Genomic DNA, 14450 nt, shown 5'->3' on the forward strand with positions numbered 1-14450 from the left:
ATCAAACTAGTACTTTCCTTATTCATGTATTTTTTAACTTGGCATTGTTTTTGTCACTGAAAGCTGATCTGTTCAGCAAAAGTGGCCTCCTGCTCAAACAAGTGCCAGCACCAGCAGTAGAGAAGCAGCAACCACTCTTCTTATCCCACAGAAATATTTATTCAGTTTGATCAGTAAATTATACCAATTTTCAATGCTGAGAACTTGTACTTAGTACAACATCATCTTAATATTGACAACAACCATTTTGCCTTTTGTCAACATACAATGCAAAAGATGAATTAACTTGTGCACAATAAATTACGGTGTGATGGATGAAAACAGCTCAATGACATCAGTAACTTAGGAACTGGTTACAGTTAGCTTCACTAACAGTACTTTTTAAAATGGTTTTCAATAGTAAAATCATTGCAGCCAAAGATAAAAAAAATCCACATACAATAATAGCAAGGAAATGCATTTTTGGAGCAACAGTGAGCTACCAGTAAACACTTCATACAGTGATCTTCAAGGCACAAAGCAAAAAAACTGGGTATGGGTTTTTTTGCAGGTTGACAAATCAGGGAAGGTGAAATTTTTTTGAATATAAAATAAATACATTTTAAAAAGACGCATACAAAAGTCAGTAAGTCAGTCAAACAGCAAGGCTTTCACAGAATGCCACACTGACAGAACATTTGTGAATCCATTTCAGTCATGAAATCATGTTCACAGCTCAAATGACACAATCACTGAGGCAAGGGAACTATCACTTCAACATAATTAATGGGGAAGAAGCCAGACTCTCCATTTAACATCCCCTCATACCAATTCTCATCAATCTGATTGGTCAAAGTTATGATGTCCCCTTCCTTAAACCCAAGCTCGCCTTCATTTTCTGGCTCAAAGTCATAGAGAGCTTGGCAGCAAGGCTGATCCATGTGCACTGAAGAACCTGTCCCAGTGACAGAAAAAACAACCACATTAATTTGAGTTTCACAGCATCCCACCATCCACTAGGCGCAAAACAAGGGGTCAAAAATGTAGCTCTGCTGTCATATTGACAGCAACAGCTTTTCCATTGCTTTTATTCATTAACATCTGGTGCTTCTACATATAAAATACAAGACTACTGACAATAAGTTTAAAGCATAATTGTTTGTCCCCTAAGTTCAGATGCTACTCCTTTCATTCCTAGTTGCCTTCCCTCTCAAAAGGATGTTTATTTCCAGCTGAGGGTTTGAGTAATCAGTTGTCAAAACCCATGTGCTCTCTGTGAAGCAGCTGCCAGAGGAATCGGAAGGGCAAGAGTTGAGGAAGCAGAAGAGTCAACAGGGGAAATGACAAGGAATCCTTTAAACAAATGGCACTGCAGCACATTGATCCTGTGGGAACACCTACCAGAGGGCAGGGGCCCCTGTTCCATCCTAAAAACACAGCCCTGCAGCCTGAGGCAGACACTTGGATTTTCACACCACATGTGCCCTGGCAGGAGTGAGGCTTCCACCTTCCCCTGAGCAGTGACAGTTCTGGGTTACTGCTCCCTGAGCTCGTGTGCCCCAGACCTTTATCTTATACATCCTCCATCTGAACTAAGGCAAAGGCTATGGCAGGAACAAAGGCACCTGTCAAATTATTTTAGGGATGAAAACAGTTTTCTGATACAGTATCTGGCTGTTCTTGTGATTATATTGTTTATCCTAAAAAGATCTTACTTCCAAATCACACTTAAACATTAAAGAAATACATTAATCTTGTTAATGCAGTAAATAACTTTTTAAAAGATATTCTCATGGAGGAGTGGTATTTAGCTTGGATTTGTGGTTCCAATGTATATGTAGCATTCATATTTATGAATAATTAGAATATATTTTATTAGAATAATTTATGTTCAAATTGTAAAGCTCAAAGCTGTGGTCAAGGACTAGCCCCTGGTTCAACTGTAGTTCAGCCACAACAGATTTTTTAACAACATATGTAATGTATCCAAGTACAGGTCTGGTAATTTGAAATACATTTGTAAATGAAGAAAGGGAGAAAAGACCGAATATTGCTGCCTTGTAAAGAGAAGTACCACACCTTATAGCATGACACTTCTAGAACACTAGTACTTAAATTATTCAGGTTGTCATATTGGGAACATTGCAGCAACATGCAAATATTCCAGTCTTGACACTCCCAGCTATCATTTTTTACTGGGTAAACCTGAACGCAATTTATAATGCAATACAGATATAACAGCTAAAATGGCAAAAATGCATTTTTATCTGTTAATCATGGTAATGCATAGGAAACTATTAAAAACTAACTGCTTGGGCATTTTCTAGATAAAGGAATTAGGAGAAGCCTCTAAAGGAAACCAGGTAAGAACCAGTGGTGATCACGTAGTGAGAACAGGCAGGTGAAAGCATCTTTTTAATTGACAATAATACAATTGGGGGCAATATCTGGTGTTAAAACTGGAAAGCAGGAATTGCTTTTTTCTTTTGTGGGTACATTTTACCCTTGATAGCAACAGAAGAGAGTTTTTATTTATAACAATGGAAGAGAAGTGCCAACAGAGACTAAGCAAACCTTCCCAGAACAGCACTGTCACAATGTCAGACTCATCCTCTCCCAGTGGAAGGCTCAGGGTAGTGACAAAGTCCTACAAGAACCCACTAAATTAGAGCTACTCTAATACACTGGTAGAGGTGAAAGCTTGGTTGTCATATATTTGCTAAAGGACTCCAAGCAGAGTCCAAAAGAGATGATGAGCCAGTTGCCCAACAAAAATGGACTTATGTTTAAAACCAAAGATGGACTGATTGTATTTAAAAATAGCCAAGTTACTTTCAGCCTTTGCCACGGTAGAACTGGTACCAGCTCTCCAGAACTGTCAACAGCAGAAGGCAGCGATCGCAAAAATTGACAGAGTTCCTCACCTTCACCAGCTGCTCTGATGGGGCTAATCTGTTACTGCAAGCCTGTTAATTTCTGACAGTGAGGTACCTGATCTGAGATGGATCACATTTGGTTCATTTTAAGCTCCAAAGAACTGCAAAGAAACGTCTGGCAGCCTGGAAAGGTTTTTAAATAATGGCCACAGCCAGCACAACCAGTTTCACTCCAGGCTGCAGGATCAGTCAAAGTCTTCATTAGAGTCAAGCAGCTGCTGCTACTGTGTAATCCAATGAGACAAAGCTTCCCTGACAAAGGTAAGGGGGCAGCACTGCCTGACAGTCTGCAACACACACTGCTTAACATCACAGAAGTGCTGGCACCACTCCAGCCTTTTGCTGTCTACTTGCACAAATGTTGCAGGGGTTTCAGCTAAATAAATTGCACTCTTCTATTTCTGCCAACAGAGTTTATGTTAATTTGCAACTCCATATGCACCTCCTTTATTTCTCCAGTTTACTTCCCTGTCACAGTCAAAAGAACTGCCATTAATTTCCAAACCACTCAGATCTGGACAGCAGATAATCAGGGTAAGCAAGAAGCTGTCTGTGATTCCTGGAGTGTTACAGGATGGAACCAAAATGCCATTCAATGATGGTTTGGGGTTTTTGTTTGTTTTCCCCAAAGGGAGTGTGCTATTGCCTGTATCTGCATCTATTCTGCCTTCTATACCATGCTGTATACATCAGGTAGCAAGACTGTACTTTAATAATCACAAACTGGAAGCTTGCTAAGATAATTAATCCCAGTCTCCCTCATTGCTGAAGTGAGTAAACACTTAGATGTTTATGTTAAATTCCAGCATGTGGCAACCAGATCCATATATTTCATATCACAGTCAAACCTGACAAACAAACTGAGTGAAAGGCATGATGTAATACAGCAATTAAAGAGTTCTAAAATGAGCCAGATGATGCTCACAGCTGCAGCTCGTTAATGAGGATAACAATGAATTAGAACTAGAGATTTTTTTATCTGCATTTACTCGAAGCAGCCAAATAACTCACAACAACATAAAAAATTAAGTTTATGTGAGTGTAGCCCTGCAAATGTGTGCAAGTCATAAGTAGTAAATAATCCTCACATGTTAGAGACTATACAAAGGAAAACACTAATTCTGGTCCAAGAAGCTGATTGTTGAAAAACTTTTGTGGAACATGGGAAAAGTAATTTCCATGCTCAGAACTGTACCATGGTAGTTGTGCTGAATGTGTCACATCTTGCTTTGACCTGTCCTGCAGATCACCTTGCTGAATACCAAAGACACTACTTACCCTGAGGGACAGTGTCAGAGAAATGAAAGATCTTTATTTAGATAGGGTCAATATGGAAGCAGAGAAAATGAAGCATGGAAGTACTTGTTTGTGTAGGATGGGGAGCTCAGTTTCCTAAGAAAAAAGAAGGTGATTATAATGCTATCTCCCCATCTCATGGAGACTTTAAGACATTTAGCAGTTCTGCTTAGAACTGCCTGGCTCTCATTTCTAAATCACAGATAATAAAAAAAAATCAAATCTGTTTCATGATTCCAATTTTAAAAAGGGGCAGAAAGGTTTTCCCATTTATGAGCAGGGCATATTGAGCCCACTGCAGTTCACAAATATGCATATGGACAATATTTGAGTAGGAGTAGGAAAAGAAAAGAGAACGAACAGTGATTTCAGTGATGATTTGTACCTGCTGGGGAGGTAAGTACAGCATCCACAGCTTTTTCAGGAGGAAAAAAACAGGCATACATTGTCTTTCTAATGTTATTAGTAACACTTCAGTATGGCAACAATTAGTACATATATACTATTTCTCCTTGTCATCTCTTTTATGGTGGTTTTATTTCTTTTCCATTCTGACAGCATTGAGTGAAGCAGTGACCACCTCTCATTCAGTGATATGGAAACAGTTGGTGCAACAGTCCATGAATGGAGCCACTGAGTGGAAGTGCCTCATTCCTTCCCTATCTTAGTGACCAGGGGTCATTTATTTTCTGTTTTCACTGAATTTCAGCTGAGATTTCCCTTTAACTAAGTGGGCTGGAAGCAACCTGGAGAAGTCATCATCTGTCTTTCTCCCAAAGGCAGGATTGATTATCCTTAAAGGACATCTTGGAACAACTGCTGGATGGCAATGATAACCACTGTAATGTGGTTTGACACACTAGTTTATATACAAACACTGAATCTGAATCTCCTTTCTCCCCTGCACATGCAAAACAGGCAAAAGAAACCCCTATATAACTTGGTAAGTAGTTGATAGGGCCAAAAAGTTTTATGGTGATTTTTAATAACGCTGCTATGTTTTTGCTACTTTCATCCAGATGTGCTGGATGAAACTACCAAGGTTACTGATCCCTGCAAACATCTCCAGTGCTTTGGATGAAATGCGACCTTGTGTCACAAGTCTTAGGAATGACTAGTGTGACCTGAGAGAATGTGCAGAGGGGGCTGTCTCCCTCCATCCCACATTTGACAGCAACACAAAAGCTCATCTTAGCATTCAGGCAGCACAAGCAACTTCAAACAAATCAAGGAATTAGATTGCACTGGGATTTATGCTGCCAAATTGCTACAAATCCCCTTCAGTATGGATTGTTTAATGGTTTCCTCTTCTAGCTCAGTGCAAGAAAATTGAAGACATTAGAAGGAGCATGAAGTTACAGCTCCAAGCTTTATTCTTTCACTTTTAGTTCTCTCATTTCTCTCCCAACAACCTTTAAAAAAGGAACATGACTGGAGGGAAAAAGAAATTGGAGAGTTAGGAAAAAAAAAACAAACTAACAAACCTTCAGGAAAAGATCCTAGATGCCATGCCAAGCACAGAAGGGAACCTTTGGCTTACTACTTCTCCTCTATTTTCCCTCCAAACAATGTTTCTAGAAAAATCTCAGAAGAAAATCTCTTTTCTTTGCATATTGTCATATGGGTTTTGTTTGGGGTTTTTTGTTTTTTTTGGGGGGGTTTATTGGTTTGGTTTTTAAACTGGGCTCATCTCATCATACAATGTAGCTATTAAGGAGACAGGGCAACATAATTTTAATTCATGAGATGAGGAAAAGCTATTTCAATAAGTAAATAAGTAGTGCAACATTACTGGTTATTACTATTTGCACAACTTTAAAAATTTACTTTTTTTTTTTGTGAAATCAGGGCCTAATCAAAGGAAAGGGTCCTAAGCCCCCACCAGCAGGTACCTGAAGTACTTCTGTTCATTAATGCACAGACTTCAGTGCATGATTTAGGGGACAGTAAAGATGTTAAAACCAGTAAGGGTGAGAGTCATGTCTCTGAATTTTACATAGCTAATATTTGAGATCCTGTACAGATCATTTATGTTCTGAGACTGTGGAGAAAAATTAGCACCTGGAGATACTCCAGCCTGTGATCTAACACACCCACTGTAGGCATCTGTCTTTGCACCAAATGAACTGTTTTCTGCAAGTGCCTCTCCCTCTCTCTCCTCCCACCCTCAGTGGCAATTCAGAGACCTAAAAGACTAAGGAGAATACCACACCTAAATTACAGATGGGTGAGAGTCTGTTGAGAGGAAGCCTGCTTCACAATTCTGTTTTGAAATCTGGGAAACAATCTGGAGTCAGATGTACAGATACTTATGCCTGATGGATCCACTGTTCTCACGGTACAAGAAATAACTCAAGTAAAAATCTGGCAAAACATCTAGAGACATTAATTCTGTGGTGACAGACTCACCTGATGATTTTATGGAAGAACTATAGGCAATCCCATTGTGCTGCTGATTATCACCAATTTCCAGAGTTGTAGTTATTACAGGCTTTGGCTTAAATTCACGCTTAGGCCGACTAGATGCTACATTTATTCTGTAACACAGAGAAGAGCAGCAAGAGATTTACTTAAGAAGACAGAAGGAACAAATACTTACAAAACTCAGGCTCAGGTTATGTGCTTTGCTGTTTGAAAGGTAGAGTAAGAAAATCTGCTGGTTTTGGTTTCAGGCTTCTTTTGGTCAGTTTGTGTTTTGGTTTGATGGCGTTGGATTTTTTGGTTGATTGGTTGGAGTTTTTCTGGGGATAGTGTGTGTTTTTACTAAAAGCTGCTCAATTCTCATGCAATACTTGAACTTCAACAAGTCCCTAATTTATTTAATACTTTGTTCCTGCTGACAAAGGCATAAAGCTTAACAGCCTGAGTTTGAGAAGTGATGAGCACCCACGGCTGCCACTGAGTTCAGCACAAGTTGCAGGAATGAGCTCCCTGGAAAGCTTAACTGCAAATGACATATGGAAAAACACATCCAGGACAGGCCCAGGGACTGCATCTCACACATGGCCTTTTTATTAGGGAAGACAGGAAAAAACCATTTAGCCAGCAAAACTCTCCAGTACCCCTTGCTGTGTGTGCCCCAGCTGAGAGCTCCTTGTCCTCCCAGCCCCTCCAGCTGGGATAGCACAGGGTGTCTGCAGACACAGCTGTCCTCATCCCATGCTCACAGCTGCCATGGCCACCCTGAGCTGAGAGCCCCCCAAGCAGTTTTCCTGACTGCCTACAGCACAGTGGCACTCAGGTTCTCTGAGTAACACACTAATGACAGCATTTCTCCCTCTTTTCAGGCTAACACAAAATACCTGGGCCTTTCATACGTGTGTTACAGCACTGCTCTGTTCCTGGCCAGCTGGCTGGTTCCTTACTGTGCTGCAGAATTCTGTTATACCCCTTAATCTCAATAAAAACAGGCCAACTTCCAAGCAAATCCTCCAAAACTCAACTCGTAACATGCAAGTTGAAATAAACCTCTAAACAAAGGGAGGCTGTCCCCACTAACCTCCACAGATGGGAGAGACTCTGCACACACTCAGAGCTCCCTGGGCAGATCCTGTGTTACATTAAAGTCTCCCAGCACAGCGGGAAGCTGCCAGGTGGCAGGAGTTTAAAGCCATGGAGCTCAGTCTGGCACAAAGCACAGCAAATGTGCATCTGGGAGGTGGTGCTACAAGATCTCTTGCTTCAGTGACTTTCCAACATTGTGCACCTCAGCTGCAAAAGGGGTTCAACATTTTCTGAGGGGCTCCATCTTACCGGTTTTGCAGCTTGCTCTGCAGGTCCTCCAAAATGTCTGTGGATTGTTTATGGTAATCAAGTGCTGCTTCTACAAACACAGCCAACTGGCTGACTTGTTCTACCTGAAAGACAGAGAGGAAAATAGCTGTAAGGGCACTGTAGTACATTCAGCAGAAGGATAAACAAACAGATCATTTAAAACAGACCTGGTATCTCAAAAAACCACAGTACCTTGTAGAGGTTATTGGAAAAGAGCACATGTGAGTCTATCAAAGAAACTGCCAGTTGGAAACTGAACAAAACTGAGGTGTAACTTCTAGTTCACTAACTCGGGGCTGGGTCCTTGAGTCATTTCCTTTCACAATGTGCAAATCCCTTCTGCTTTCAACTTCTGAGCCAGCTGTCTGTCAACACCCAAGCCCAAAACATTTAATAGGACATGACCCCTTAGCAGGTGAAAGTGGAGCTTTTCTGATCAATGCTGGAAGAAATTACACTGTGACAGCACTTATGACTCAGATCCATTAGTGTTTATTATCAATGTTTACAAAGTGCAGTTCTGAAATGATCTGGACTTACCTCACTAGATGGCAGCATTTATAAACTGATAAATGAAACATGATTTATCTACTTGGATTTAAAACATATTAGCCAATCATTCAAAAATATGAATGATGAGGAACGAGAGAATATGAAGGAGAAAGAAAAAACAAAAATTTTTATTCATGAGGTAACAAATAATCTCATTCCCCTAACACAAGCTGAAAAGTTCAAGCTGTATGGGGTATGGAGCAGTAACAGATATCTGTCTTCCTCAAGACAACGTTAAGAAGACAGACACCAAGAAGTCTGACATCTTTCCATTCCATCATGATGTCTTCAGACATTGGATCATAAGAAAATATCTGAGTAAACTTTCTACAAATGTTTTATGGAACCATGGCAGTTTTGTGTTATACTTTGTCTGCTTTTACTCAGTTAAAAAGATCATTAAAAATTCTGCCAGGACTCCAAGAGCGCCAAACACTGTCACATAGCACAAAGAAATGAAATTTCAGAACCAAACCAACAGCTGATACAATCCAATCACAGTCAGAAGAGAGTCATATAAACAGCTGAGGACAACACACAGAGTGCCTGGGGTTTGGATGTGTGATCAGAGAAAATGGATAAACGACTGTCCAAACAAGACAACTAAGAGCCAGGAGAAATATGGAGCTGTGGATTAGAAGAGAAAGAGAGGCTGGGAAAGAGCCAGAGAAACTTGAGGGACTAAAAGCTACTTAGGAAGATGAACCTGGGACTGGCTTTGTGGGAATGGCAGGAAGATGGATCTGATAAGAAGTGCATGCAACAGTGTCGATGTGGGAGGTCTGGAACTGGCTGTGCAAAAACCTGAGAAAGGTGGGGATCAGGACTGAGCCTGGGAAAGGCACCTGGCAAAATGGCTGGGAACCAGGGCTCAGAGAACAGACTTCAGGGCAAGAAGACCAAGAGAGGGAGACACTTGGGGAACTGGAAAGGATCAGAAGGAAGTGATTGCAGTTAAGATCTCTGCACACATAGTGAGACCATTTGGGGTTAGACAACAAGGCGGTAATGAGAAGTCCTGGGAGGACAGACAGACTGGGTAGCATGAAAATGGAAGGGGAAGAGCACAGTTTTCTTCAAACAGAAACAATAGGAAATGGGTACAGAAAAAACTTCAGAGGGATATCCAGTTCACCCACTCCCAAAGGCAGAATTGCTTACACTAGAACACGTAACTCATCCCTCTTCTGGTGGCTGAGCTCAAACAGTTGAATTCCTGTCCTCTTTTATCCTCAGTTTGGTGCTCTGACTAATGATAAACAGTACCTGAAACTTTTCTCAGCTGCCCCTGCAAGACAGAATTCTAAAACACACATCCACTGCAACCAGGCAACTGGTAGAGCCTACAGTGGAACACTGCTGAAATTGTTGATAAGAGCATGTTCCAGCTTTTGCTGCCCTCATTAACTTACACTGGTAAAACAGCAAGAGGGGTAACTGCCTTACACTATACACTGCTGTAACAAATGTGTCCCACTTACAAACAGTTCAGGAGCTACAGGCTGCTTTATAACTGGGTGTGCATAGAGAGAGAAGCTGCTTGCAGTTAAATATTCCCACTTTACAGCTCCTCACTGTTGCAGTTTGCTAACAGAAGACAGCACACTTTTTTGTGTGTTTTCTGTGATGCTGCATCCACATGAGAAGAGAAAACTTTGGAATAGGCCCAAATAGGCCCAGCTCTCTTTTCCTACACCCCCATAATTACGCAGGGGAAAGCACATCCCCCTATTCCTCTGTGTGTGGACAGAAGAGAGGATTATCCTGAATGGCCACAGCTGCTCCATATTCAGACACAATTTTATGATGGACTTGGACTCTGAGCCAAAGACCACATACCTGAGTCCAAGCCACAAACTCACTCTATGGACTTTGCAGAGCCAAGGAGTAATAGTAATGATTTTCCGAGATAAAATCATTCAGAGACTCCGTATCAGCAATGAAGTTTTGACTATAAGTGAGCTAAAATTCAAAAAGCTCAGAGGGTACATGCCATTGCTTATACTTTCAGCAGCAAGTCTTGCCTGTACCAATTTCCCAACCTTCACCCTCTCACTGACCAAACTTCATTTTACTCTTAGCTAGTCCTACTTGAGACCACTGTGGCCGTCTTGTCTGACTCACTGTATTTCCACAAAAATCCCCAAATTCTAGAGTTCTCACATTCTCTGCTGTACATCATGTTCTTCTTGGACAGGGGATTTGAAAGTGGGATGAGGCAGAGTTTCTGTCCTGTGAAGGATGGGACTGGCTTTAACCAATCCCACACATTTGCCCCTCCAGGATGTACTGCAGCAAACAAAGATGCAGCACAGACTTACATCATTTTCTAAGAAATTGAACATGCTTCTTTCAGCCAGTTCCTTTGACTCTTCAAATTTTTCTACTGCTTGTTTAACTTCTTCATCCGGTATCTTTCCGAAACGCTTCTTCTTATAATCATAATCCAAGCGGCGCCCTTCCAGTTTCTTCAAGTGATGCTAAAAGAGACAGAACATTTATGAGAAGGACCAAATGGGACATGCCCAAACAAACACTTTGTGATCTAAGGAAATACCAGTGATGGATGCAAACATATGAAGACTTAAAGAAACAGAAGGCTCAGGGACTTGTATAGTCCATCCCTTTGACCCAAGGCAGCACCAGGTAAGTGTAAGGCCACATACATGAATGAAATTTTAAATAAAGAGCCCTTTGGTAGCACTTGGGGTACTGAAAACCTTGATTTACCTGTCTTAAGAAATCCACCTCATGGAGTTCACTAAATGTGCAACAGTACAGATTCTCTGAGCAGTTCAGAGATGCAGGATCCAGCCTAAATATTTGTGTGTTCCCATATTCTACATGCAATTCAATTTTACGTCTTGAATTATCTGCAATATGACAACTAAAAGTTAAAGGGTTATATTCCCCTCCTAAAGCAGTGCTCCAACATATCATGTATTCTTGCTGTCCTTGTTAGATATCGACTTGACACTTCTATCTGATAAAACTAGGCAAGCTTTTCTGTTGCCAAAAATCCTGGGACTGACAGACTCACAGAATGGACTCAAAGTGACAGTACAAAATGCTCATTAAAGCTAACATCAAACAATTTCCTTTCATCAGTTCAGAAGAACACAACTGAAAACAGCTATGCTTCAAAGGAGACAGCTACAGACATTACTGCTACCTTTTCACTGTGTTTTCAACATTCATTTATGTGTAAACAAATAAAATAACTTTAATTTCTGCCTTTCATTAGGGTTTTAACTTGCTTATTACCCAAATCCATTGAAATCAACAGACTCAGAATAAGACTGCCTGGATTTCTTTGAATTGTCCCATTGTAAACAAAAACACTGAAAAACTTAACTCTAAAGGTTAAAAACGTGTTCTGTAGTGTCCTATATTTTTCCTATAGTGGCATATGGCACTTCAACATTTTATGACACTATTCAGATCATTCTGTGTTTGCCCTGAAAAGCCTTTTTTAACAGTTATATTAATTCTCCATTATAAACAGCTTTAGGCTGACAGAAATGGTAAGGTAGGATAATCACTAGCAGTAAATCACAGCCCACTCATGTGTTCATAAGCATTAATAAAAAATGTTCATTAAAATTAAACAGCAGAAAAATAAAGAATATAATTCTTTTCACTATACTTGTACTGCATATATTGTAAGCAATATAGCACATTGAGTAAGTTAGACAAGGGAGAAATAGTCAGGCATTGATTCTAAGCAGATTTTATCACTGTTCTGCTAGAGAGAAAATCTATTACAATAAAATTTATTTACCTTATTGCTTTCAAGGAAAATATCTCAGGGAACTAGGGTTTGATTTGACTCTGATTATTGCTAAGTGAAGCTCTACTTTGGAAAACTTACCCCAATCTCTTTTAAATCTTTGTCCTGCAATAATTGTAGAGGATCAATAAAATTTTGTTTGACATTAATATCAAGAGAGTCCTTCACTTCTGCCATTTGCTTCATGCTCTCACCAGCATCCAGCAGTGCAAGGCCTGTGGTAAAAGAAGAGGCTCTTATATCTCAAGATATGTAAAAGCAGAAAATTTGTGTTTTAAAACAGCCCTTTCAAATAGGTATCTTTGTATCTAATGAAGTCCCATGAAGAGTAAAAAAGAAAATAATGCAAGGTTATACTTGTTCTCTATACAAAACTGGAACTAAAAGATTTTTGTTCTGAATTGCATTTTGTAGTTTCTTTTTCCCCAACAGATATCAGGGGAAAAAGATTTTTTTCTCCCTACTGTATTTGCATAGGTCATTACCGAAAACAAAAAAAAAAAAAAAAAAAAATTATTCAGTGCTACTGTTTATTTCTTCCTACAAGAATTTTTTCCCTTAGTTTACTTTTCAAATTGAGTATAGCCATTTTTACATAAAGATTAAAAGAAATAAACTGCATTTAAGAATCACCCTAAATTGTTTTGGTTTGGCAACTTAGAAACTAAAATGCTTAATAATAGGGATGATCAGACAGCATCAGTAACAGTGTTATCAAACCCACCTGCAACAGAGGCAGACAAACATGCAGGAGCATTCTGTTTCTGAGCTGTATCAATCACCCCCTGATCCCTACACTTAACTTTCCCTCTTACCTGCAGTGGCCAACTACACAGGTTATGTCAGTGAGTAATACTTTGCAAAGGACTTTATGCTGAAATATTGGCAGAGGAGATGCACAAACTCACCAAACATAGAATCATCGCCCAGCTCTCTGCCATACCGTATCATGCAGTCTCCCAGGAGTCCCTCTGTCTGGGGGTAGCCTGTGGTTTTAACTTGTCCTCTGATCTTTGACATAGTGTTCAGCATTCCCAGCTTGGCCCTGTATGCTAAGAGGTGCATAGAAAAATAAAAACATTTTAAAGCGATAAAACCAGTTTTAAAATTAATCTATTTAAAGCAATAAATCATTTCAAAAGCAAAGTCACAAAGCTCATCTCAGACTGGTAATATTTTTGTTGTCAGTACCTCATAGTCCAAAGCTGAAATAGGATCCCATTCAACAATATGGGTCATACGAAACTAGTTTTTATTCCCAACTGAAAAAGCATCATTTCTCCAGGCAAATATTCACCGACACTCACATTCCTTTAAATAGTTCTGCTTGTGAGCGCCTTGATTAGAGATATTGCAGAAAGCAAATGCAAGATACAAGCAACAGCCAAAGCCAACTTCCTCTTTCTCTCTCTCCCCTTCTTGCTTAGAAGAACCTTGTAGAACTCCACACAGAAACCTCACAATAATGACCTAATTAGCTTTTATTTACCTAGAATTAATTTCCAAGTAAGAAAATAATGTTCATCAAAATCCAACACCTATTGTTCCTATCCTACCTGGATTTGGCTGAAGATACTCCGTGGATTTGGACAGAAGCTCTGTTACAGCTTTATTAGTAACATCAATTTTCTGAAAAAGATAAATAAGTCTACTATGAATGTTAAAAATACACAGAAAGGCAAGGACAAATAAAAAAACCACATAACAAATGTAAAAGCAGAAACTGCCAGCAACATTGTTTAATTTGCAACACAACTCATCAGTCAATTTAACGTAAATTTCTGAACATGGATTTAAACTAAAAATCAGAATCTTTTACCAGGAGATAATCTGGCCCAAGTAGTCAGACCTATCATAAATTTTATCAGATGCAAAGGCTTTGTGATATTTACAAAGCCTCACTAACACCACAGACTTCTCTAAACTCCCACAGGCAGGTGAAGGTTCCTTCTGATGCTTTACACCCTTCTTGGAGGAATTTCACTTTCCTGTTGAGAGGTATCAGTGGAACCTGACCCTCTGTTCACACAGCCTTTGTGGATGTCTCTTCTCCCTTGGCTGAGCTGACAAGGTTCAAGGAAAAATTTCTGTTTATCCTTTTATCTTTCTGTTTGGAAGCATAT

General features: G+C 39.8%; 1 protein-coding gene across 1 annotated transcript in view; it reads right to left on the minus strand.

The window, feature by feature from the left end:
• Nucleotides 1-137: 137 nt before the first annotated feature.
• SH3GL3 (SH3 domain containing GRB2 like 3, endophilin A3) overlaps nt 138-14450 on the minus strand; it is a 42784-nt gene continuing 28471 nt past the window's right edge. Inside the window, exons 3-9 of the mRNA XM_058846716.1 lie at nt 13884-13956; nt 13236-13379; nt 12409-12542; nt 10859-11017; nt 7965-8068; nt 6621-6748; nt 138-934 (exon numbers count right to left, since the gene is read on the minus strand). Of these exons, the coding sequence (XP_058702699.1) occupies nt 729-934; nt 6621-6748; nt 7965-8068; nt 10859-11017; nt 12409-12542; nt 13236-13379; nt 13884-13956 (948 nt within the window). The 3' untranslated portion in view covers nt 138-728. The remainder of the gene's footprint in view (nt 935-6620; nt 6749-7964; nt 8069-10858; nt 11018-12408; nt 12543-13235; nt 13380-13883; nt 13957-14450) is intronic.

The sequence above is a fragment of the Poecile atricapillus genome, chromosome 11 (assembly GCF_030490865.1).
Source record: "Poecile atricapillus isolate bPoeAtr1 chromosome 11, bPoeAtr1.hap1, whole genome shotgun sequence".
Lineage (NCBI taxonomy): Eukaryota > Metazoa > Chordata > Aves > Passeriformes > Paridae > Poecile > Poecile atricapillus.